Source organism: Podarcis pityusensis (genome assembly GCF_964106645.2).
Source record: "Podarcis pityusensis genome assembly, chromosome: 1".
NCBI lineage: Eukaryota > Metazoa > Chordata > Lepidosauria > Squamata > Lacertidae > Podarcis > Podarcis pityusensis.
Window position 1 is genome coordinate 106,608,624 of NC_138028.1, and position 26,607 is coordinate 106,635,230.

The 26,607-nt window shown below is 42.8% G+C and overlaps 1 protein-coding gene and 1 long non-coding RNA gene across 4 annotated transcripts in view; one reads left to right on the forward strand and one right to left on the reverse strand.

Moving 5' to 3' along the window:
* GPD2 (glycerol-3-phosphate dehydrogenase 2) overlaps positions 1 to 26,607 on the forward strand; it is an 84,255-nt gene that overhangs the window by 46,559 nt on the left and 11,089 nt on the right. For all 3 annotated transcript variants that reach the window (XM_081007031.1, XM_081007032.1, XM_081007033.1), the window contains exons 7-13: positions 4,317 to 4,481; positions 5,437 to 5,581; positions 12,565 to 12,758; positions 21,212 to 21,346; positions 22,401 to 22,576; positions 23,739 to 23,870; positions 25,021 to 25,179. In XM_081007031.1, coding sequence (XP_080863157.1) covers positions 4,317 to 4,481; positions 5,437 to 5,581; positions 12,565 to 12,758; positions 21,212 to 21,346; positions 22,401 to 22,576; positions 23,739 to 23,870; positions 25,021 to 25,179 — 1,106 coding nt within the window. The remainder of the gene's footprint in view (positions 1 to 4,316; positions 4,482 to 5,436; positions 5,582 to 12,564; positions 12,759 to 21,211; positions 21,347 to 22,400; positions 22,577 to 23,738; positions 23,871 to 25,020; positions 25,180 to 26,607) is intronic.
* Positions 7,192 to 26,607, reverse strand: part of LOC308479391 — a 119,973-nt gene continuing 100,557 nt past the window's right edge. The window contains exons 2-3 of the long non-coding RNA XR_013987661.1: positions 7,961 to 10,400; positions 7,192 to 7,452 (exon numbers count right to left, since the gene is read on the reverse strand). This is a non-coding gene — a long non-coding RNA (uncharacterized lncRNA). The remainder of the gene's footprint in view (positions 7,453 to 7,960; positions 10,401 to 26,607) is intronic.

Here is a 26,607-nt window from a genome sequence, read left to right on the forward strand (position 1 = left end):
TTTAAAAAAAGTTTTTATTGTTAAAATAACTCAGCATTAATACACACATATTTCGAATATACAAACATACAAACATACATTTCATACAATCCTTAAAAATGTTCAAACATACCTACACTCAATCCCACAGATAATTCCTTTTCCCGTCACCATCTACCACCCCTCACCCCACCTTTGTGTTAGACTTCCAATCTACTCAATTGCAATTTCTTTCCACTTCTATTACTTTCTTTCACACACGTTTAACCTAATTTCATGCTTCTTTTTCTATTACACATTGTTATCCATCTTATTTAGTATTCCAGTATTTAAAACGGAACTTGTTTATTCTAATAGGAGTTCTGATTTTTCAATATGGTTTTGCAAGTATCCTTTAAACACCTTCCAGTCCCTGTCTATCGTCTCTTTTGAGATCCTTCCAATTTCTCCCATTGTTTTGGATATATTGTAGTACTCCAATAATTTGGCAAGCCACTCTATTTTTGTCGGTATAATACCACTTTTCCAGTTTTTCGCAATCAATAGCCTTGTGGCTACTGTTGTGTATAAATATAATGACTTGTCTTCTTCCTTTAGACTTCCTGGTACTATTCCCAATAGAAAAACCTTCTGGTGTTTTCCTAAATGAATATCTGAACATTTTTTCCATTTCGTTATATATTGTTTCCCAAAATTGTTTGATGTTTAAACAATTCCACCATATATGTATCTTAGCTTGTATCAGAAGAAGTGCGCACATGGCTGGTGGCGATTTAATGCCTTGTTATGATTGCCTTGGGATTTGCGGCTTAACTGTTTCTGAGCAGAATTCTCCCTGTCTCCCAGCAGAAACCCTTCCATGCTCCCCCCCTTCTATTTCCTTTTAACTGACTTGTCTTTCCAGAGGAGGAAACCGGTCTTTCCTCCTTCTGTCTGTCAACTTAATCATCCATGAACAGAGATAGAAGAGGCCCCTGTCTGTAACAGGGCAGTGCTCCTAAGAGGAAAAGCTACTGCAGAACCAGCTAGGGCTTTGCTGGCCAGCCAGACCTCTAGAGGGCACCAGTGAGAGGGGAAAGTAAACCACAAATGTTGCTGAAAGCAGTTTTGCAGCTATTGCCCCCAGAATAGATACTCCCGCAGATTTGCCACCAGTAATGAATTTTCAGCTGCTACTTGGCCAGTTCTGTAGTGGACACCATTCAGAGGAGAAAGGAAAAACACCATGGGAAGGGTGTTTTAAGCCACTGGCTGCACTCGGAAGCCTTGCAAGTTGTTGCAGGAGCGGGACTGTGAGCAACTTCATGCGATGCGTTTTTCTAGGACCAAGGTGAAACTGTAAAGCTCCCTTGTTATTTTTGTTATTGAGTGTTGTTTAAGCAATCATCTTATATTTATAGTCATGAAATGTTACAATTTTTGGCAAGTTATTGTGCTGTTTTGCTGTGTTATTAGGTAATTATTTTTGTACCGTTTGGTTTCAAAGTGTGTTGTTTTCTCTGTAGTAAGCCGCTGTTGCGGAATACAAATAAAATGAATGGATGGATTATTAACTCCTTCAGTTATTTGATGCCAGAACTTCCTTGAATTTTGGCGTGTGAGAGGGATTCTTGGAGGAATAATGTAGGGTCAAGCTGGAGTTTGAAGAACATCTGTAAGACTTAGGGCCTAGTTTTACCGGTCTCCTGGTTCTATTCGGTGTGACTAGCAAAGATTACAGCATCCTTGAGGGATGGATCCACACAATTCATGTTTTCCCTGTGTGCTCTTCCATGGCGAGACATGGATCTTTATGCACTCTGCTATGGTATGGCTATGCCAAAATCACCCTTGATTTTCGTAGCACTGCTGAATTTGGGATGGTTGGTAACTTTTGTTACAGTAACTTTTGTTTTAATAAATCTCGCTGAGCTTGGCAGTTTGAAGAAAAGTCTTCTTATGGCAGGAGAGGAGAGCAGGATTCCTTGTTTGTAACCACAGTGATCCAAATGCCACAACATTCCGAGCCAAAGACTAGTTATGAAACGCAAAGGGGATCCAAGCTATGGGGTGAGGGGGGAACCCCTTTGATTTATCCCTTTCCCAGTTGCATCTGCTGTCTCTTTTGAGAAACTTTGCTGCCCTTTTACCTAAACAGAACCATAGCAAGAAACCCACAAGACTCTTTAGTCCCTGAGCATGTCTTGCTATTTTTAAAAGCTGTATTTTCAGTAAGTGGGTTACAGGTCCTTGTTAAATAGCATTTCACCAGTGAGAATATAACTGTAGTAGTTGCTGTAATTTACCATTGCTGAAATGTCCTCCACCTATTTTGGAAATCCTTCTGTATGTTAGAAGGCTTGTTTGTAGTTGTGTGTATCTTTTGACTTTCAAACAACTAAAGAGCAGCTCTTCATACAGATTTCTAATTGTTCAAAGCAGGCACCCCCACACTTGGCCCTCCAGATGTTTTGGGACTACAACTCCCATCATCACTAGCTAACAGAACCAGTGGTCAGGGATGATGGGAATTGTAGTCCCAAAACATCTGGAGGCCGAGTTTGAGGATGCCTGGTTCAGAGGCTACACATCCAAAGGGAGAATTTTAGCCCTTTTAAAAAACAAAATAAAACTTGCATGCTACCAATCTGCTTCTGGATACTTTCTGCATAACTTCAGCCTATTCCATTAATTTATCATGTGGCCTATTAGCTCTCTTTCTTAGTGTTGGGGAGGTTGCCATTTTTATTTAATTTATTTATAGTTTCTGATCTTAATCTGACTGTCTCCAGGCAGCTGAAGTGACAAGCAATTTTTTATATATATACATGTAATGGAAAAATATCAAAATAAAATCAAAACCTTTTGTTTTTGAAACAAAAGCTATTGTTCCCAGCTCCCTTGATTTTTTTGTATGCTTTGGGGTTTTGTTTTCCCTAGGCCCTATTTAGCTTGCTTAAGCTTCCCTCGGTGGACTTCTTCCACATTGGAATGAGAAGTTTTGAAGCCGCGTAAGAGTTCTGGGAGCCATTGATCCTCCTTCTACGTTTTTGCCCTTTTGGTTTTCGAAACGGATTGCTCGCATAGCGGCTGGGTGTTGCTCTGGCAGAATCGGAAGGGGCCGAACTTTACATAAATCATTTATACTGAACGCTTGGTATGCTGGCAACATAAATCAACAGCAGTATCCATTACCATTCATTCACCCCCCCCCCCCGTTTTTTTATCAGTATTATCTTGATAGAACCGATCCCAACTCGTGAGCATGCTGAACTCTGCCGTCGGAACTCCAGCCCTTTGTAATTAATTATTCTGGGCACACAGAGCTTGGCCCTTGCTACGCAGAATAATTGCTCCCAGCCAACATCCAGGGTTTTAACTTCAGTGGCAATAATAAATAGAAAGTCTCAGGTGATGCCACTATTTTAAAGTAATTAATCATTTCCATTCTTCTTGCTCTCCCCTCTCTCCCCCCTCCCTTCCCCCTGCCAATGCTCTCTCTTCCATGTTGATTCCCCCCCCCCTCCTCAACTAGGAAGATTCTGTAATAAATCTTTAATGATATATATGTTAAGAGTGATCTGTTAACTAAACCTCCTTGGGTTCTTTCTTTGTGTGTGTTCAACAATACTTTAATATATATATATATATATATATATATATATATATATATACACACACACACATATATATGTGTGTGTGTGTGTGTGTGTGTGTGTGTATCCCCAACCTTGTGAATGCTATTAGTTGTGAACTTAAAATGTGGATAAAATGAATGTCTTTTTCACTGGCAGCAGAGGCTTAGCAGTGGAATCCCTGAAAGATCATTGCTTGCTTCCTTTTTTAAAAAAAATTAATGTCATGCAGCGTGTGTGTGCTATTAGAGATTGTTAATTAACACCAGTGGGGCCGTCAAAAAACAAATTCTTCGAAGATGCTGTATTAATGCCGGATTTGTGGGGGGGGGGGGCAGGGGTTGGTTTTAGAATCCTCCTCCTTCCAAAACAGAAAGCGTGTGGTTTGTTTTCATGTCAGGTCCTTGACTGAACAAATGCAAATTGCTCGTTTTGCAACGTATAAAAAACCACATTGCTTGGACAGTAATCCCAGCTATTTGCAATTGTTTTTTAAAAAATAACAATCGTACAAATACGCTGTTTAGAACAATTGAGATGAATGCCCTGCCTTGCCAAGAGAAGACATTACTCTAAACAATTCTTGGTAGACCTGACCAGCCATCACATAGATTCGGTGTGACAGGGACAGATGTGACAGATCCATTCTGACACACTTCCATACCACAAGTCAGTGGCTTGAGGTGACTCATGTCCTTCCCTTGATTCTGCCCCCTGCTGCAGGACAACACAACGATGCACGAATGAACCTTGCCATTGCCCTCACCGCTGCCAGGTATGGGGCTGCCACAGCCAATTACACTGAAGTGGTGCGCTTGCTGAAGAAGACGGATCCAAAGAGCGGGGCGAGCCGCGTCTGCGGCGCAAGGTGCAGGGATGTTCTAACAGGTAAGCAGCCTTCGCTCCCCTGTGGTATTTATAGAGCCCCTTTGCTTCCTTTTACCTAACAGCAGGTAGCTTGCGTTGGCCCACACACTCACAAGGCACCTTGCTTCGACTGTACTTTTCAGAGACGGCGTTTCTAACGCTTGTCTCCTATGGTTCGGTGGATTCTGGCATTCCACTGGCATTCTTCCACTTCCCTTAATGCATGCAGTATAGAGGACACAGTTATTTTCCTGGATGAAGCACAGCTGTCCACAGATGCTGTGGTCTCTCCCCCCCCCCCCATTTCCCTTTCTGTTTAAGGAGACAGAAATATTTATTTATTTATTTCTCCCTCCTTATGTTATAAAGAAGAAGTTAAGGAGGGGGAGTGCAGCGGGAGGCTGGAGTTTGTAAATATCACTTAACTGACAAAGGAGGCATATTTCCAAAGTGCAGTGGCATGTCATTAATGCCAATCATCTTTAACTTCTGTCAGGTTTTCATTCAAATCCTGGTGCTTTGGCAAGCTAAGCCACGCTTTACATCCAAGCCCTTCTGTCAAGAAAAGCTGACGTCGTAAAATAACCGTGTGGTGTGCGTTCAGTCATAGTACCATCTAACAAATTTCAGGGTTTAAGAATGCCATTAAACAGAGAACTCGATAAATAAAAGTAAAATCGGGAGAGGGGAATCTTCTGCCACTCTAGATTTTATCTGAGAGGAATTTTCTCTCTCTGGTTTTTTTCTTTTCTTTTTATTAAAATTATCCTCAAAATTATTTTCTGATAACAATACTAGCTGCTAAGCTTCTGCAGTGTGTGCTCTCTCTCTGTGTGTGTGTGTGTTATGTGCATGTGTGTGTAGATAAATACACACACTTCACAATAGGTTAACTTCATAGATAAATTAATAATCCAGAGAGTCAGTGAACAGGGAAACAAATGGAGTATGTGATTGATGCTGTTTTCTTTCACAGGGCAGGAATTTGATGTCAGAGCCAAATGTGTTATCAATGCTACAGGACCTTTCACAGACTCCGTGCGGAAAATGGATGAGCAGAAAGTACCAAACATCTGTCAGCCAAGCGCAGGCGTTCATATTGTGATGCCTGGCTATTACAGGTAACGATATTCAAAAGCGGGATCATTTATAACAATCGGAAGAAGTGTGTCCAGTGTAGAAAATAAAGTTGTAGAGAGAGAGACTTGCTGCTGTTAATAGTGCAGGGTGAATGCAAGCTTTTATTTCCCCTTCTCTCCTCCCCCCTCCTCATTTTTGAGAGGAGGAAAATGCTCTTACAGAGGAGGAAAATGCTCTTACTGAGGACACATGGTACAGCCCTCCCCGTAGCTCTGTCCCCTTTTGAATGCTCAAAAGAGCATTGCTTGTGTGTTGCCATGCCAAAATCTGCCTCTGGAAGTGGAATGCTTTCATATCAAGGGGAAGGCTTGACTGGTTCAAACTAAAGTGGGGTAAGGAAGATGCTTTCTCCCCTGCCCAATCTACTTCAACCCTGCTTCCCGCTTAAATACTGGAGCATTTCATTTGTGTGACTGGCAGCAAGCGCCTTTGGAAGAACAGAAAGTGGGCAACTTTTTGCAGGGATTTCTTTCTTTATTTGGCCATGCCTCAGTCAATCTTTTACCTCTCACCACTGTTGTGTCCTCCTGCTCCTCCCTGAGTCAGCGGCGGAGCAAGGTGATTGGGCGCCTGGGGCGGCAGTCATGCCCTATGCCCAGCGGCAGAACGCTCTGCGGGACCTCCAAGGAGTCTGCCTGTCTCCTCCCAGTCGCCCTGCAGCTGAGGAGGAGGCAGCGGGTGAGCTGTTAGGGGCAGCGCAGAGCATGTGGGAGCCCAAGCCACCGCATCACTCCCAGGAGAGACGCGTGGCTCTGGCGCGCTGAAGGCCCCGCGGTGAGTGCCGCCTGGTATTTTGTCACCCCACGCAGTGGTGACACCTGGGGCGGACCACCCCACCCCCAACCCCTGTCCTGAGTATCATTTATTTGTTTGTTAAATTTCATCTGAGGATCATAGGGTGGTTTACAATATAAAAACACAAAAATACATAACATAGTAACAAGCAATAACAATTCCCACCCCAGTTTAAAAGGCCATCGATTGTTTAATAAGCCAAAGGCCCGGGAGAAGAGGAATATTTTGACGGTGCCGAAAGATATGTATTGAAGGCACCAGGCTAGCTTCCCTGAGTTTTGTGTGAGGAAAACTAACATAGATATGTGAGCTGATTCATAAAGCATTTACGGCATAACAGCTAAAAGGTAGTCTTAAGCAAGTTGACTCCAGGCCTGGGGCTGCTGTATCGACTTGCATTACGTGACTGACCTAAAGAAGTGCTTTGAATACTTGAGATGTTCTACATAAATGCTATGTATTAATAGTAGTGGATTCAGAGATGTCCCTCCACAAGGGGCAAACAAAGGTGTTGTGACACCCAGGGCGGAGCATCGCTATGTAGGGCGTATGTGTGGCGTCGCTAGGTACGATGCATGTGCCATATGTCGCGATGCCGCACATGTGCTGTACATAGCGGTTTGCCGGCGGCCCCACTCCAGCACCATGTGGACGGTGCCGGGATCCTCTGCTTGCGGAGGATCCTCCACATGCAGCGGCGGCACGATGGCTGCTCGCTCCGCCACGGCGGGGCGGGGTGAGACCTTGCGGGGTGCCTTCTTATCACCCCCCCAGACATGGCGCCTGGGGTGCACCCCCGTTGCGACGCCACTGCCCTTCACTTGTGGACAAGGGGATCTTCAGCTCATGGGAAGCAGCGCTAGAACATCATGCAAGGAAAGTGTGTGGCGGTGGGGAATCCAAAATATGTTCTTCCACTTTCATGGTAGGTTGTGTACGCATAAGAGCCCAAGAAGAAGCATAAGAACTGCTGTAGAACCTTCTTGTTATAGCCCTGCACAAACTCATGTGCATCATCTGCAGAGCAGTGCTCCTCTTCTTCCACTTGGGTCTCTTGCTTTAGGCTAGAACAGGGGTCTGCAACCCGCGGCTCCGGAGCCGCATGTGGCTCTTTTACACCTTTGCCGCAGCTCCGGGGCGGATACTAGCGAGGGGAGGAGGCGCATTGTGCGCCCCGACACTCCCCACTGTGGCGGGCGCTGTACTGGCTGTGACGTCGCATGGGGGCGGTGTGTGCGTTAGTCACGCACCGTCCCGACGTCACCTTCCCGCCCGCCCGCCCGCCCGCTACATTGTAAGGGGCATGTACGCTGGTCACTGCATTGAAAGGGGGCATGTACGCTGGTCACTGTTTTGAAGGGGAGTGAAGAACACACACACCAAAAAAGGTAACTTGTTAATTTAACGTTTATTTCTATGAGGTGGAGTAATTCTGAGTGGTCAAACAAAGAAATAATAAAAAAGTGACAAAAAAGTTATTTTTATAATGACGAGTTTTGCGGCTCCCAGTTTTTTTTCTTCGGAAGCGGGTCCAAGTGGCTCTTTTTGTCTTAAAGGTTGCAGACCCCTGGGCTAGAAAATCCCATTGAACCATTGCATCATCTCTTCCTGCATTTCAACTGCAGTATGGCTAACTGGAAGAGAACACATAGTTAAAGCAGGATCTTAGCCAACAGCTGAGTAAGGTGTGTGGTATCTCAGCCCACCTTTACCAAGTAGCCATAGGGCTTGTTTCCTCTGTGTATCACTTTACCTGGCCTTGCCAGAGCACAGCAGGTACAGGAACTGGCTGCTAATTCACAGCTTTGTTGGATTACTCCAGCCCTCAAGTGGTGTGGGATTTGTGTTCCAGTGGGTAGCCAACATGGTGCCGTCCAGGTGTTTTGGACTACAACTCCCATGAGCCCTAGCCAGTATGGTTCTGTGGTCAGGGAAGATGGCATTTGTAGTCCACTAAACCAGAGGGCACCATGTTGGCTACCCCTGCTTGATGGTATCCTTGTTTTGCGGGATCCCCATACTCAATCCAGCTCAGAGGTTCCGTCTTGTCAAAGTCTAGGGCATCCATTATTCACCTATAAAGTGACGGAACTCTCAGACAAGGATATCTTTATTACACTCGGCAGTTAATACATGCTTAAAACTGGACAGCTGGGGCAATTACTCGCAGCTATTTGCATGGTTGCTACGGCTACAGCCCACATCATCCACCTACTATAATGAACAAAACGAGTACACTCAAAAGCATTCAGTAGAGATGGAAGGCGGGAGCAGCTGAAAAACAAATATTTTGGCCTTTATTCTTTTGCAGTGCTGGCTACTCTAAGCTATTACACCTTCAGTCTTAGATGGAGCCCAGGATTGTGTGTGCAATCTGGTGTATATACTGTATGATAAACTCAGGGTCAGTCTCTCCCTTTGGCTTATTCCTCAGCATCTCTCAATATGCAACTGACTTTGTTTCAGCGACAACTCCTGCCTGTGCAGATCTGCTGCTGAGTGAAAAGCAGATTGATCTCATCCTAAACATAGTTAAGCCGAGGAATTTGTCTGTATAAGAAATAATACACACCATGCAGAAATAAACAAACAAACGTGTGTATTAATTGAGCAACAGGTTTTTGCCCCCAGTGCCAACTAAATCCTGTTTAGCAGGAAAATGTGTGTCATTTCATTACAGCTACTGGTCTCTTTGGGAAAGTACTTTGACATGATCTTGGGAAAATGGTAAATAGTTTAAAGGCTTTTTATGTGTAAATGTAGATAAGATTTAATTAATTTAATGTTAATACAATGCAAGCGTTTCCCAGTAGGTTCTTACATTTTTATATTCTTCATTAATAGTCCCTGTGTCCCTCTGCTCTCATTAATTCTGTTCTTCAGATACATGTCCTCATATAAGTACCTCCTGCATGACTTTCTCACACTCTGATGATGTTAGTGTGACTAATCTCATATAAATTTCAACCCTTAATCCAGTTGATGTCGCCTGCAGTTTCGGCTATGTGTTGGCTCTGCTTCTGCTTCTTAGAAGATGTAAAAACAGATCCCTGATCCGAAGATGGGCATTCCTATTTTCTTTGAGAACAGTGTTAACATAGATTCTGCCTGCAGCAGTTACATCATTGGATGTAACATTCAAAAGGATGCAAACTATCCAACACCGTAGCTAAAGGAGCTTTCCCTTGAATTCAAAAATTAAAGGTAGACACGTTGGCCGTAAGAAAAAAACCAAAATCCACATTAGGGTAATACCTTTATTGCACCAACCAGTACTCTTACTCAGGCTAGAGTAAAACAAAGCAAGGCAAGGGTTGGGGCATTGGCTGGTGGTAACATCATGAATCTGTCTCTGTTGACAGCCATGAGGAAGAAATTAATAGGAGGCAGCAAACATTTTTCAGTGCAGTGCAGGCATCTGGTTGCATCAAGGCCTACTGGGAAGAAGAAAGCAATGGCAGATTCCAAATGAATTTTTAAAAAACCCAATTGTTACCCAGGTCTACCTCATTTCTTAGATGAAACACGCAGATTTATTGAAGATGAGAATAAAAAGAAACTAGATAGTTTTATATATCTGAAGATCTTTATACAGTCGTACCTTGGTTTTTGAACAGCTTAGTTCTTTAGCTCCGGAACGCCGCAAACCCGGAAGTGGCCGTTCCAGTTTGCGAACTATTTTTGGAAGCTGAACGTCTGATGGGGCTTCCATGGCTTCCGATTGGCTGCAGAAGCTTCCTGCAGCCAATCAGAAGCCACGCTTTGGTTTCCAAACATTTTGGAAGTCGAACGGACTTCCGGAATGGATTCCATTCGACTTCCAAGGTACAACTGTATATCTGAAGTCTTTATATATATCTGAAGATCACAGTTTACAATATAAAAACACAACAATATATAGCATAATAACAAACAAAAACAATAATCCCACTGCCACCACCGTTTAAAAGGCTATAGATAATTTAATTATTAACCAAAGGCCTGGGAGAAAAGGAATGTTTTTGCCTGGTGCCTAAAGATACGTAATGAAGCACCAATTGAGCCTCCCAGGGGAGCGCTTGCCACAAACAGGGAGCCACTGCAGAAAAGGCCTATTCTCATATTGCCACCTTTTGGACCTCTCGTGGAGGAGGCACATGAAGAAGGGCCTCAAAAGATGATTGCAGGGTCCAGGTAGGTTCATAAGGACAGAGGTGGTCCTTGATGTATTGCAGGCCTGAGCCGCTTAAGGCTGTATAGGTCAAAACAGTACTTTGAATTGGATATTTGTGTTTCAGTGTGCACCATCCTGGAATCCATATCTAGATGTAGGTGTGGTTCAGAAAGTGTAAAAATAATTTTTGCCAGGTGGGTTAAGGTAAGTCATTCTCTGTCATAGGCCTTCAGTCCCACCTGGAACATGGAGTTAATAAAAGTACTCTATTTTACGACATTGTTCTGTAATGTAGGTGAAGCTCTGTGGATGTCCTGAAAAACTTTATAAATGTTAAATAGTATTACTGTATGCTAGAATCTCACCCTGATTGTATTCTGGAATTTTCTGTTATTTGTCAGAGTAATTATTGAAAGAAGATCGAACAGGCAGTGATAGAAATGGGCAAGAGAGTGGGATTTGAAATCATTTACCATTTCCCCCAATTTAGATTCTTCTAGCGATTCCATGACATTGAAAAAGAACGTAAATGATTTCCCAGCAATCTTTGCAAAGAATACACTCAGCCTCTCTGTAGTTCTTCTTATTTTATGCCAATTTAGAAACCTTATTTGAAAACTTACTGAAAGTTTTTTGAAGATTCTGAGTCTGTATATTAAATTTCTAAGTTTTCCTGCCTCTCTAAATCAATAGTGAATTCATTTTGAAAAGTAATTACTTGTCTGCCATGGTTTACCTTACAAGTCCATGTTGACACCTACTTTTTTAGCTCTGCTTCTCCAAATGTATTCTTAAGCTGTATATAAATATCATCTCAAAGACTTCTTAGTTGTAGAACTTACACTTCAAGTGCATGTAATTGTCATCTTCTCTTGGAGGGGCACTTCACATATGACATTTTTCCTTCAGCAGGAAAAAACATGTGCACAGTCATGTATGAGAGTGAATGAGTTTCTGTTTGGATGTAACTATATGGGTCTTTTATTATTATCAAGCTTAGAAGCTAATTCACAACAACCTTTGATTTGACTACTTACCTGAGTTACTATACTTTGCATTAAAACAGGTTTATCTTACTCAGATGCCAGCTATTATTATTATTATTATTATTATTATTATTATTATTATTATATCTCACTTTTCCTCCAAGAAGCTCAGGGTAGCATGCATGGTTCTCCCCTCTCCAGTTTATCCTCACGACAACCCTGTGAGGTAGGTTAGACTGAAAGATGGCGGCAGGCTCAAGGTCACCCAGTGAGCTTCATGCCTATGTGCCAATTTGAATCCTGGTCTCCAAAGTTCCACACTCCAACCAATTTGGTTGTTCCTCCCCATTGTCCTCTTCATTACAGTCTCTAGCGGCTGTTTCTACTTCCTTAAAGTGTGGGGCTTACAGTCCCTATCCAACTAACCACATGGACCAGCTGCCAGGTTAAAGACTGACACACACACACACACACACTTAAAAAACCCCACTTTTTAAATCTAAGATAAAAACACTATCGTCTGGCCTTTTACGTTCCCTACTACCAAACAACACCATCCTTCCATGAGATTAGGTCACTGCAGCTGTGCTGCAAACTAATACAGAGAACAGATACCCAAAGACAGCAAGTTGAGCCAGAGAATACAGGCCATGTAGAAAACATATTTAAAAGGATATTCCTGTTTTTTAGAGATTGTGAACATAATACGACTGCACATATAACTTTCTCTCTTATTTGCATGGTTGTGCCTCATGCGGCCACTTAACACTCTTTCTTTCTCAGAATAACAGATGCTGGAAGGGAAACGGGAATCTGCTTGTGAGCTTTCCAAAGCTTTCCTTTGAACCCTAATTGTGCTTTGTATAAGTTCTGTGAGTTCGGCAACAAGTGTCCCCAGTGTTATTCATATGTCTCCTAAACAAGTGCTTTTTAGTATTTTATTTCTGCCTTTTTCCCTTTTGCTCTGAATGTTTTAAGGGATATGTGAATATATATATTTTTTTAAAAAAACAAATTTGCTTTATTCCAGCCCCGATAATATGGGACTCCTTGACCCATCCACTAGCGATGGCAGAGTGATTTTCTTCTTGCCATGGCAAAAGATGACTATTGCTGGTACCACGGATACTGCAACCGAAGTCACAAGTCACCCAATTCCTACAGAAGAAGATATCAATTTCATTTTGACGGAAGTGCGCAACTATCTTAGTTGCGATGTTGAAGGTAATTTTCGGTAAAATTAGCTCCAAGAATACTTCTGGGTCTATAAACCGTGTTCTTTCCATAAACTGCAAAAAGCCATGCAGCACATTTAAATTCCGGCAAATGGATTATGGCAAAAGCTTTTGTGGCTATGGGTGCCTGAGATGTTATCTTGAGTTGCAGGTATATACTGTATGCACACAGTTGTGGGATGGAGGAACAGACTTTAAATAAACAAGTTGGGTGGAAATGAAATGCTGGAAGTGTAGTTTGGTGAGTATGTCCTACAGTGGTGATATCCAACTCATTCAGTTAGATGAACTCTGAGTGGCAGTGGAGCATCATTGGAACAATAAATAATACAATCAATAAAGTAGGTTAGGCTGAAAAATAGGATCACCTATGGAGCTCCATGACTGAAGCTGATTGCTGCGTTCCTTTGGTGTTTTCAAACACAATGCAAAGGGCAGGTGTGCCTCCCTAAATCTGCAGTGAGCAAACGTTAAAGATGCACACCTGCCCTTTGTACTGCAGCAGGCCTCAGTGTTGCTTAGCTGTTGTGTAAAAAGTATGAAGCAGTTTTGTCTAATGATCTGAATATGGATTTCTTACATCTAATTCCCCCCCTCCCCCCGACTATGGCACCACATCATATGATAGTCACATACCTGTTTTCACATGCCTGGGAAAGTTATTCAGAGATATGTGACTTTTGCTTGACGTACCTTTAGAGTAATAGGGTGTGTAAGAAAGGTTAAGTCAATTATTCCAGCACAAACTACTGTTCATGGCCTGGCACAATCACAAACATAAATTAGAAATTTCTAATTAGTATTTTAAATGATAAATCAGACACTGATTATATTATATAACAGTATAATGGAGTATTTGCATTTCAATATCACCCCAGATGTGCAAGCTCACCATATAGTTAGGGATGCGTTGAAAGCAACTGCTGGGGGGGGGTTTTGTATAGCAACATCAGCAAGGAGACAAAAAATCATCATCATCATCAGAGCAGTACATGTGAAAAGGATCTAGGAGTCTTGGTTGACCACAAACTTGACATGAGCCAACAGTGTGACGCGGCAGCTAAAAAAGCCAATGCAATTCTGGGCTGCATCAATAGGAGTATAGCATCTAGATCAAGGGAAGTAATAGTGCCACTGTATTCTGCTCTGGTCAGACCTCACCTGGAGTACTCTGTCCAGTTCTGGGCACCACAGTGCAAGAAGGACACTGACAAACTGGAACGTGTCCAGAGGAGGGCAACCAAAATGGTCAAAGACCTGGAAACGATGCCTTATGAGGAACGGCTAAGGGAGCTGGGCATGTTTAGCCTGGAGAAGAGGAGGTTAAGGGGTGATATGATAGCCATGTTCAAATATATAAAAGGATGTCACATAGAGGAGGGAGAAAGGTTGTTTTCTGCTGCTCCAGAGAAGCGGACATGGAGCAATGGATCCAAACTACAAGAAAGAAGATTCCACCTAAACATTAGGAAGAACTTCCTGACAGTAAGAGCTGTTCGACAGTGGAATTTGCTGCCAAGGAGTGTGGTGGAGTCTCCTTCTTTGGAGGTCTTTAAGCAGAGGCTTGACAACCATATGTCAGGAGTGCTCTGATGGTGTTTCCTGCTTGGCAGGGGGTTGGACTCGATGGCCCTTGTGGTCTCTTCCACCTCTATGATTCTATGATTCTATGATTTATTATTTATTGAATTTATATACCGCCCTATACCCAGAGGTCTCATTATAAATATTCAGGATTTGGAAACCCAACATAAAAATAGGAGATATTCAGCAATTTTATCAATGTGTGGAATTCTAGTAATTGTATTTATACCTTCAAAGAAGAGTATTTGATCCACATTAAGTGGTAGGATTTGTAAGAGGTGAGTGTAGCTGCTAGCTTTCAATAGATCCTTGGCATTAGAGATAAAGGAAGTCTCTACTTTAGCTGTGATTCACTTTCACCCTGCATAGCTTGATTTTTTTTAAAAATAATTAAGAAATCCGCCAGCAACAACTTTCTGCTGTATTCAGCTTCCTTAGAATGATCTAAAACTAGATCATCCCCGCCACCCATCTCAACAAGGGGAACACCGGGAAGCTAAAATGGCACACTGTTTGTTTAATATAGGTCAGAGGTAGCCAATATGGCGCCATCCAGATGTTTTGGATACAATCCCCATTGTCCCTGACTATTGACCCAGTCTGATAGTTCACAACATCTAATGGGCGCCATATTGGCTATCCCCCTGTTATAGGACATTGAAGAGTCTTCTGATAATCAGCCAACTGGAATCTGATTTGAGTATTGAGATACACAAGAAGCTTCAGATTTCATTACCAAGCCCCTGAATCATCTAGTCCTTTTAAAATGATTCTATAAAAAGGCATGAACTCTAAGTTGCCCTTTGTAGGTGTTGACAGAGGCTGAATATTCATATTCAGCAACCTCCTCTCCACAGACTGAAAATTCTAGATTGCTTGTTTGTTCTTCCTTGAAATGGGTAATTGATAGTTCTGTTATTGTTGTAGCCATTAAAGAAAAATGGTCTACCGGAGAAGGGGGGGGGAACCCCTATCATTAGGTCCCTCGTGCAGAAATTAATAAAGAGCTGTGGTTTGTCAGGCAAGGTGGTTGGTTACACTAAGCTGCAGCTTGGAGAATTGATTAAGACAGGATTTTTTGCAGGGCAGTTCTGCCGAAGTAGTTTTCTTGAGCGTTTAATTCTTTTGAAAGTAACCAACCTGGGTTGCACACTGTTTTTCCACATGTGTAATTAGTCGTGTTTATAGATTGTCTGTTAGAGAATTAACAATTGTCCTGGCCGTATCAACTCACTGCAGACCTGCCTTTTTGCTGCCAAAGACAGTGGCAGGGTTATCAACTTACACAGGCTTGGATGTGTTCCAGCTGTTTAATTATAGTGTCACACATGCTGCTTTTTTCTAGTTTCATTAATTTATAAATGTAATATGGTATCTTATTTCTGTGATTAGCACTTCATTCTGGTGGGTTAAACATGCTGGCAGAACAACATTGATTTCTCAGATCTCTTCTCTGTTCTTTCGGGATATTTTTACAAGGCATTATTGATTTTTCTGTTAACACTCCTGTGAAAGCAGTATCTTAAAATATGTAACCCTCTCCCCCCACCAGACCCTGACACACAGGCCTTTGTGTAAGATTGCTTTTATCCATCGTTAAGTAAGAGGATGAAATTAGTTTTACAGACTTTTGCTTTCATTTAGGGGAGGTTAATATTAAAACATCTGCTCTGTGAGTGAGAAGGGAGTCTTGAGGTAACATTATGGTCTTTATTGTGGCCAGGTCCTTTTCGCTTTTTAAAGGGTCACTTGGGTGCTGTTGTTGGATAAACAAGATGCTGGTTTTTGCTTTGGAGGGTGTCATGGTTATCATCCAAGCAGCGGTTGTGACAATTGCACCAAAATGTACACACGTCTAGCATAGCACTGCTGATTGTGTCTCTGAGGGCTAGTTTAGGCCTTTTTCAAAGTACAAATTGAAACATTATGAGAAGCTGTAGAACTGTGGACCAAAGACTGTAAAAGTACTTTGATATTTAAAGTTTGTCCAATAGAGCTTCATGCAGCACATAGTATTAGTATTATTTATTCAATTTATATACAGTGGTGCCTCGCAAGACGAAATTAATCCATTCCGCGAGTCTCTTCGTCTTGCGGTTTTTTCGTCTTGCGAAGCACGGCTATTAGCGGCTTAGCGGCTATTAACAGCTTAGCGGCTATTAGCGGCTTAGCGGCTATTAACGGCTTAGCGGTTTTAAGAAAAAGGAAACAAACTCACAAGAACTCGCGAGACGCTTCGTCTTGCGAAGCAAGCCCATAGGGAAATTCGTCTTGCGGAACGACTCAAAAAACGCAAAACCCTTTCGTCTAGCGAGTTTTTCGTCTTGCGAGGCATTCGTCTTGCGGGGCACCACTGTACAGTGGTACCTCGGGTTACATACGCTTCAGGTTACGTGCACTTCAGGATACAGACTCCGCTGACCCAGAAATATTACCTCGGGTTAAGAACTTTGCTTCAGGATAAGAACAGAAATCGTGCAGCGGTGGCGCAGTGGCAGCAGGAGGCCCCATTAGCTAAAGTGGTACCTCAGGTTAAGAACAGTTTCAGGTTAAGAACAGACCTCCAGAACGAATTAAGTTCTTAACCCGAGGTACCACTGTAGTGCCCTTCATCTGAAGTTCCCAGGCTGGTGTACAATTTTGAAAACATAATTTACATAGCATAGTAATTTTAAGAAAAATCACAGAAGAATAATAATAGCAGTCTCCCCACTTTTAAAAGGCCATAGATTATTCAGTAGCTCACTCTGACATGAGTCATGACCACCAATTTAGATGAATGGATAAATTCATGGAGGAGAAAGCTTATCCATGGCCATGATAGCTATGCTTTGCTTCCACAGCTGGAGACAGCAATGCTTCCGAATGCCAGTTGCTGGAGACCACAGAAAGGGAGAGAGCTCTTGTGCTCAAGTCCTGCTTGCGTGTTTCCCACAGGCATCTGGTTGGCCACTGTGAAAACAGGATGTTGGGCTAGATGGGCCAATGGCTGGATCCAGCAGGATCTTCTTAGGTTCTTGTGACTTCTCCAGGACTCTGTGTGTGCTTGATTTTGAGGACAGGGCTCCTACAAGATTTGCTAATGTCCACATGGAGATAGCAACTAGCTGCCTTGGGTGTTGTTCATGGAAAGGCGGAATATAAATTTGATAATAAGTGCTAGTAACAGTTTTATAGCCAATATGAGCGGAGGCAAGTGCAATATAACTGCTGATCAGCAGACCGTCATGATTAGTTGCCTAAAATATTTTCTTCCTCTTTCAAGATCAAACAGTGTTCCTTTTTTTCACAATCATGGTCTTTCAATATTGGGTTAATTGCACATACTTCATTTTTTTTTCATTGTAAAGCACATAGATTTTATCCTGACTTTCTTCCAAGGAGATTAGGGCAGTTTAAGATTTCACACCCATTTTATCTGTACAACAGCCCTGTGGCATATGTTAAGCTTGAGACTGGGAAAGTGACTGACTCAAGGACACACAGTTTCATGATAGAGCAGGGATTTGAGTTGTCTTATGTCTAACACCCATTTTTACTTTGCTCCCCTGGCTCTAGTGACATTTCTGTTGTGCGTTCGTTGGGTTTGTTCAGACCTCCAAACCATTGCATCAGTATCCTTCAGATTAAGGGACATGGGCCGATGAAGGAATAACACATAGGAAGAAGCAATATGCAAAAGCAGCCTTCATAAAATTTGCCAAAATTCTGCATTTCTTCCTTCCCTTTTTAGAAGGGAAAGGCTCTTCTCAGTTAGGTGAACTCTGTATATATTTGTATGTTGAATGGGGCAGAGTTTTGTATTAACTACATATAGTGTTGAATGCTTACAGTGGCAAAGCTGTTCCCTCACCCCACTCACCTTGTATATTATATTGCCATAGCAGTCATTCTGTGAACTGGCCCTTGGATGGTTGTGCTTTGATATAATTTATTATTTTATGAAAAGTCCTACAGCCTTTTACAGCCTTCCTCTCTGCTGTAAAAAGACCTTATGTGGGGGGACATTGGGCCATAGTGTAGAAACTATATATTGAAACTACCTCAATTATATTGTCAAAATAAATGACACCTTCTGTGATATTAAGTATGAGGCTCTACGGTTGTTCATTAAATCTGCGTTTCTCAGCTTCCATTGGGAGATTTCCCTTTTAAATCTGGCAGAAGGAAAGACTGTGCGCTCACTCGCCTGACTGCCATCCTAGGTTGGAAAACACTGAAGCAAATCTGTTGATGGGTTGTTATGCCTTAGTCCTTCCTGAAGCATATTGAGAGTAAAAACAACAACAACAACAACAACAACAACAACAACAACAACAACAACAACACTTGCTGTGTGCTGCTTCATTTTGTGTTTTTCGTTTTGGACCAGTGATGTCAGGTTATGTAGTCTTATAGAACATACTTCCTGTTCAGATTCCTGTCCCACTTTACCGTCTACTGTAGGCTTGCAAACCTGTTTTCAATAGAAGCGCTAAGAAAAATACTTTTGTAATTAGAGGCCCTAGCAGTGAATGTTGAGTTAGATTAAACGTTTTCCAGGAAATAAAACAAAAGAAGGGAAGTGTGCTCTAAAAAGAGAATAGATGCAATGGTAGTAAACTATGGTGCACATAAAATACTTTCTGTTCTAGTGCCACCAGTGGTCACAATCTAATGATCCTGTGGAAGTTATAGCTGTATTGATAAACAGACAAAGAATTTTTATTTATTCGTCTCTTTTTCCCCAGAGTGACTCAAAGCGACTTACATTAAAACCAGTTAAAAAGAACCAATAAAAAAACCTAAAAACACATCCATACAAATAAAAGGCATGGCTTACAGAGCCCATCTCACTAAAACGAGGCCATAATGCCACCTTTCAAATTAAGGTCCAAAAGCCTGGGTAAAGAGAAGAGTCTTTTCTAGGTACCTAAAAATAGATAAAGATGGCACCAGGCATGTAATATTTACACAAGAGGGGAGTCCCCAGTGAAAAGGCCCAGTCTTGTGTCTCTAGCCTCTGAACCTTCCATGGAAGGGGGCACATGAATTATCACAGAGTCTGGGGTGGTTCATTTAAGGGAGAGGCGGTCTTTGAGGATCTGGGTCCTGAACTGCATAATTGGTCAAATGCTTGTTAGGAAGATAGTGCAATTATAGGTAGTAAATGTAGAAGCAGCCGGAGTGTTTATTTTCATTTTATTTGTTACATTAATTCCCCTTTAAGAAACTGATGAGTGGTATTGTAGTCGCACTGGGTCAGTTGATACATAGCATTTCCCCATCCTCCAAAACATGGTTTCAAGGGTTGGGATCATGCTGCCGGCTTGCAGACTTCCTCTGGCTAAAAAAAAAAAAAAGTATTAACACATAATTTTAACAATGCAATGAAGCTGTCTAAAGGAAATGATGTGCACAATGCAAAATTCAAGGAGAAAGTAGCTCATTGCTGAGTTGGATCGGGAAGGTAAGGTGTCATGTTGCTTTCAAGAGAAGTATCTGATAAGACCCACTGATGGAGGGGGGTCCTTGGCTCTATTCTATCTTGATGACAAGTGGATAAGTAAAGTGTTTTGGTGCTTGGCCACAGTGACATTTTCCTGACCCTTTTAAGGTTGTCCAGAAGGAAGCAGCGTAACCTGAGTACTAAAAGAAATAATAAATCCAAACAGAGGGCCGTAAGTGTGAAAACGGATGAATTTTAAATTTCCTTGACCTCCTTCACCTATGCAGAGCCACTCAGAAAACCTGCCTTCCACAAAATGCATTCGGTGAATGACTACAGTGTTCTTTCCCAAGGTTTGACCAGATAAAAATATGGTGAAACTTTTGAAGCCACTCAGCACAGTCATTTTGTGCGTGGCTGGCCAAGCTCGGTTTGTATGAGGCGTGTGGCAAGTGGTTTATCTGAATAGTTCCAGGCATATTGTGTTTTTGCACTTGGCTACTTAAGCCACAGTACTAAAAACACAGTAACTTTGAGGTTTGCACAAGCATATAGATTATCTGTTCTTCATTAGCATAGTGCAATTTGGAGTGAAAAAATGAGCAATTGGAATACTTGGAGTAGGTGTGTTAACTGCTGTATTTTTTGCTTGCTATGTCAGAAAGCAAGTTAGAGGCAGGCTTGTTATCATTCTGCTCCTAAGAAGATAAGCAAGTTGTGGTTCCAGATATTCACCCTCTATCCAACGATGTGAATAGTGATAATACCAGCAACATGGCTTACCATGCTATCCAAGTATGGCCATTGCATATATGTTTCTGGGAGGACCAGAATCTTAAAAATGATCATGGATGTTCTCAATATTCTATTGAGCTTGAAGGTAATAAAACACATGTATTGTGCTACATGTTGTCGTGCCAAGATCTAAAGTTAACTTTCTAATGCCCTTTGGTGTGTGTCAATATAAATTGCATGTGTACTTAGCTGCTTGTCTACTGTAGCATTGTATGGCAGAAAACGCATGCTTTTGAACAGCTGTGGGAACAGGTTTTTATAATGCCTTTGTGATCAAAAGGTTTCATGATGTTAAGATCTTGGTGGTTGTTAAATTTTGACATCCAGGAAATAGTTCTACGTGATTTCCATTGATGCAAACTTTCATTTTGGGTAAATTAGACTATGTTTTCTTGACACCCCCCTTTTCAAAAATGAGTATATACTGCTTGAACATTAGTCATTATTGAATCAAAAGATGCAGTTGTACCTCTTCTTTCTTTACCTTTCTGTCATTAACATTTGCAGAGCTGGCAATATTATTTCTCCAAGATTACATTGATGGCATATTTTTAAAATTGTTGTTGTTGTTGTTGTTGTTGTTATTTTTAAAATTGTTGTTCTGATGGGATTTCTTTTTTTCTTTTCAACCACAGTGAGGAGAGGCGATGTCTTGGCAGCATGGAGTGGGATTCGTCCCCTAGTAACAGACCCTAATTCTAAAGACACCCAATCCATATCTCGGAATCATGTGGTGCATGTTAGTGACAGCGGCCTTGTGACTATAGCAGGTACCAGACCTTCACTTTCAACCTGAGATGCTTGGGTGGGGGGAGGGGGATGAAATGGGTGAGGTGGCTGGGTTCTGCACTTGAAAGAAGCAATAAGTGGAAAGGCTAAGCCACCCTCTTCCAGCACAATTCTTGTTTTGTTTCAAATGGCACCCTCCCATTACCTCTTGGTAACAGAAAACATTTGTAGACTAAGGTTTGTTAGCTCAGTTGTCTTAGCTTGATGGAAGACCCCATGAGTGCATTTTTAGAGGGGAACAGGCACTGGCCTACAAGTGATTTAAATATAAAGGACTATGCACACTGCATACCTCAAGTCATTAGTAGCAGTAGCAGTTGTAGCCCTGGTGTATCAGAGACCTACCCTCCTCTCTCCTTGCCAGCTACTGATGTGAGCAACAATCAGGTCTGGGTCAAGAGGTGCTTCATAAAGCAATAGGCAATCAAAACAGCTGTGTGGCATATTCGCTGGTCCCAGGCACTCAGTTCTCCCCATTATAGAGCCTTTTCAACTCAGCGGTTGCACTAGCTGCAGCCAATGCAAAGATTCCGACTTATGCAATGGGGCTTTCCATCTGCATGCACCCAACACTCCCCCCCCCCCCGATCTGCTCAGGAGAACCCCCAGAACATGGGGAGAGGAGAGGGGAGATTGTTCTGTTGTGCAAGTGGAAATGTTTGCACCGATGGAATGATCTCCTTAGCACTAAGTTGAATGCAACACCAAGCCAACATGAAAGAGCCTTTGCTCTGACCTTAATGAACTGACAGGCTTTTTTAGTCATTGAATTCTTTATTAGTTAATCGATCATTAACTTTAACGGTCTAGCACTTGGTACCGATTGAAGTTAGTCAGATGTGTAGACTGCAGTTCTCAGTTCTGAAACAATGGGATTTTTCGAGGGAGAATAGTTTTAAGGGTTGTTTCATGGGATTTGTATTGGATTGTAGCCTGACTTTGTAATTTAGAAACCCCAAACCACAAATTGTTGAGGTAGATAGGAAGTGGCGGATGCAGGGTGCTTTCAGTATCCTTTTACATTAATGTTTCCAGGTGGGAAATGGACAACCTATCGCTCGATGGCAGAGGATACAATTGATGCTGCAGTACGCGCTCACGGCCTGCATGCGGGTCCCTGTAAGACAGTTGGTCTCTTCTTACAGGGTGGAGAGGGTTGGAGCCCGACTCTTTATATTCGACTGGTTCAAGATTATGGACTTGAGAGTGAGGTGAGGCTTGTGGTGTGATTTCTTTTTAAATCTTAAAACTTTGCCATAAAGAATACAACACCTTGGATCCGGAGAACTGTGAGCAGAGGGGAACGTTATTTTTATTTCACAATACTTGCAGCTTGATTGTACTAAAACCTCAAAGCAGTTTAGAAAAAAAGGATCTTTCCTAGCCCTCTGTAGCTTCCTGCTGCCAGCCCCCAATATTTCTCGAGGGTTTCTCAAGGACCCAGTGTGGGCTGGGTTAACTGTGGAGGGGCTGTTGGAGGAAATTACCCCATATCTGGTGGAAGCATCTTCTGTGAGCAGAGAAGTGTGTGACTTCCATCTCACTCGTCCTCTGGATACCGATGTTGGTAGGGACCATTGCCGTGCCCTTCTAACTGATCCAAGTGTTGCCACTACAACCAGCCTACGAATGTTCAGAGGGGCCACACAGGAAGCAAAGAAGGATGGAAGAGACTGGAATGAAGGCCGGGACTGATGGAGAAGAGGAGGAGAGGGTGCAGCGGGAGAAGCTAGAATGAGGCAAAAGGTTGGGAATTGTTGGGCTAGGGGTAGTGGAAGAAAGGGAAAGGGGCTTCTCTCACTCAAAATGCCTCTTATTTTGGCCCTTACCTAATTCAAAGTTCTATGTTTAGATTAAGGATTTTTTTTTAAAGCATATGCATCACATGATTAAAAGCCAACTATAAATGTTGTTTAACTGGGCTAAATTGAGCCCTAACCCATTATTATTAATACTATCATGTCTGTTGTTGTTATTATTCTATGCTCTGTAAGCCCAATTTACACAATCCCAATTTTGATCAGTGTGCGCACGCACACGCATCCTGTCTCCTAACTGTGACAGTCGAAGAAGCCTCTTGGCTTCTTGGTCCCAAGTGAAGTTATTCTTCAAATGTGACGACAGCAGCAGAAACCTTGAAGCGTCATTAGTCACTGTTCCATTGATACATGCATAGCTGTGTTAGTGCTAGCCTAAGCGTTCCCAGCACGAGCTGTTTCCTCCCACCCAGCCCTCATCGGATGCCGCCTTTGGCCTATTAGTTAACAGGCCACAGGAAAACTGTCAAGGGCAGCTCTGTCTAGATGGAGCAGTATTCTAGGAAGTGCCGACTGATGAAACAGTTCTTTTTTTAACCCGCTCTTGATCCTGTAGGTGGCTCAACATCTCTCAAATACATTTGGGGACAAAGCCTTTGAAGTGGCAAAGTTGGCCCAGGTGACCGGGAAGAGGTGGCCTATTGTTGGAAATCGCCTGGTTTCCGAGTTTCCTTACATTGAGTCTGAGGTATGACAGTGAGACCCTTTGTTGTCATATTGCTTCTTTCCTTCTCCTCCCCACCCCGGTTGTGTTTAAATGCTCTGCTCTCTTGAAGATGCCGTAGCTTAGCTTATTCTGCCTACTGCCTGGTGACATCAACTAACAGAGGTAGTGCTATACACAGCTTTCCCCTGCTATACACAAGTTTCCCCTGCCTCATCCTATCCTCCCCACACTCCCCTAGTTTAAATCTTGGCTCTGCCATTAGGTAAGCCAATATCTCTCAGTCTCATCTGCGACACTAGCATGATAAATGCTGATCTACCTTACAGGGTTGTCATTCTTATAGGAAAAGTGCTTTTAACATTCTAAGGTGTTATAAATGCTTGCTGTTATCCAGGTAACTCAAATTGTCCTTCCCATTCCCCATGGGGGGAAAACAGAACAGGGCTGCCGGTAGGAACTGAAGAGGGTGGTATGCTTAGGGAGAAGCAAACAGCAGGTGGAATTCTGTGTATGCGTATGAGCTAGAAAGGATGTAAAGCAGGACAGGTTTTACACTGCAGTGAGATAAGCATGCGTTACCTGCTCGTGTGTCTGCACATCAAGCTGCTGTCAAAGGCACGGCTGCAGTGGCCAGTCAAAACGCTGGCAATCATATAAGGATCCTGGGAATATTAGGAGGAACAGGCTCAGGGCATGTAGCAGTGTGCAAAGAGTACCTTGTAAAGTGCTGATGTGGAAGATCTACTAAGGTTAGGAAGGAATTGGATTGCAGTTCTCTAAAGAATATTTATACCTATGGATGAATCTCTCCTTCCCTGCCCAAGAGAACGTGAAGTATAACCTCTGAATTTCTGGGTGAAATGTGTTTTGATCAAATGCGATACCAAATGCACCTCTTTTGAATCCGAGAAAACAAAAGGACAGAGGACCATTGTAGTGTAACAAAAGTTCATCTCAGTAGCCTAGAATGTATGCTTTCGAATCAGGGTGATGGTGGGTAACTCCATCTTGAATCACAGTCTGTATACATTACATTACATTACATTACATTACCCTCTTTCCCTTTTCTTTTTAGTATTGTAATCTCTCTGTCCAGAGCCAGGCTATCGAACTGAAACAGATCTTTGAGCGCTCTCTCTCTCTCTCTCTCTCTGTGTCTCAAATATTGTAGATTGAGTATGCAATCCAAGAGTATGCCTGCACTGCGGTGGATGTGATTGCTCGCCGCACACGCCTGGCCTTCCTGAACGTGCAGGCTGCGGACGAAGCCTTGCCAAGGATAATTGAGATAATGGGGAAGAAGCTCAAATGGAGCGAACAGAAGAAAAAGGTACAAGGGCGGGCCTCTAGGTTCGCAGCAAAAGGATTGCAAGATCCTTCCCCAAGAAACTCCTGGGCATCGGCGAATGAGCCATAGTTGCTTCAGATGTTGTTTTTGTCAGGGTTGTCAGAGTTGTGGGCCTGTGGAGGTTCAAATCCCCACTAAGCCAAGATGCTTGCTGGGTGACTTCACGTCTGTCGCTTTCTCTCAGCCAGACCCTCCTTGCGGGGTTGTTGTGAGATAAATGGTGGAACAGACATGTGTACAGTGGTACCTCGGGTTACATACGCTTCAGGTTACAGACTCTGCTAACCTAGAAATATTACCTCGGGTTAAGAACTTTGCTTCAGGATGAGAACAGAAATCACGCGGTAGCGGCAGCAGGAGGCCCCATTAGCTAAAGTGGTGCTTCAGGTTAAGAACAGTTTCAGGTTAAGTACGGACCTCTGGAACGAATTAAGTATTTAACCCGAAGTACCACTGTTGTTGTTGTTTAGTCGTTTAGTCGTGTCCGATTCTTCGTGACCCCATGGACCAGAGCACGCCAGGCACTCCTGTCTTCCACTGCCTCCCGCAGTTTGGTCAAACTCATGTTTGTAGCTTCGAGAACACTGTCCAACCATCTCCTCTGTCGTCCCCTTCTCCTTGTGCCCTCCATCTTTCCCAACATCAGGGTCTTTTCCAGGGAGTCTTCTCTTCTCATGAGGTGGCCAAAGTATTGGAGCCTCAGCTTCACGATTTGTCCTTCCAGTGAGCACTCAGGGCTGATTTCCTTAAGAATGGATACATTTGATCTTCTTGCAGTCCATGGGACTCTCAAGAGTCTCCTCCAGCACCATAATTCAAAAGCATCAATTCTTCGGCGATCAGCCTTCTTTATGGTCCAGCTCTCACTTTCATACATCACTACAGGGAAAACCATGGCTTTAACTATACGGACCTTTGTTGGCAAGGTGATGTCTCTGCTTTTTAAGACGCTGTCTAGGTTTGCCATCGCCTTTCTCCCAAGGAGCAGGCGTCTTTTACTTTAACTCCTTGGAGGGGTGTGTGTATGTGTGCACGCGCATACACATATGCACAGACACGCATGGGCACACACACCCTATTCTGGTTGGGCCCAAACCACATGCTATGTTTACTCAAGCAATGCTGCTAAAATAGCCTCCCTTTGGGGACTGATCACCCTCCCTGCTGTAACATTTGGAGGTGCTCACCTTCTTCCCAGAGTTTCCTTTCCCCCAAAAGCCATGGTGGAGAGAGAGGAGATAAACAACATGACCCAGTCCACATGGTGAGTACTGCAACTCTTGCCGTAACAACTTAGACCTGTTACTGAGGGCAGGTCGATTCCTGCCACCATGGCCTTCCTGTGGTGCATGTAGTTTGCACTGGAAAAAAGAATGTCTTTCATAAACGTGCTTCCCCCCTCCCTGCCGT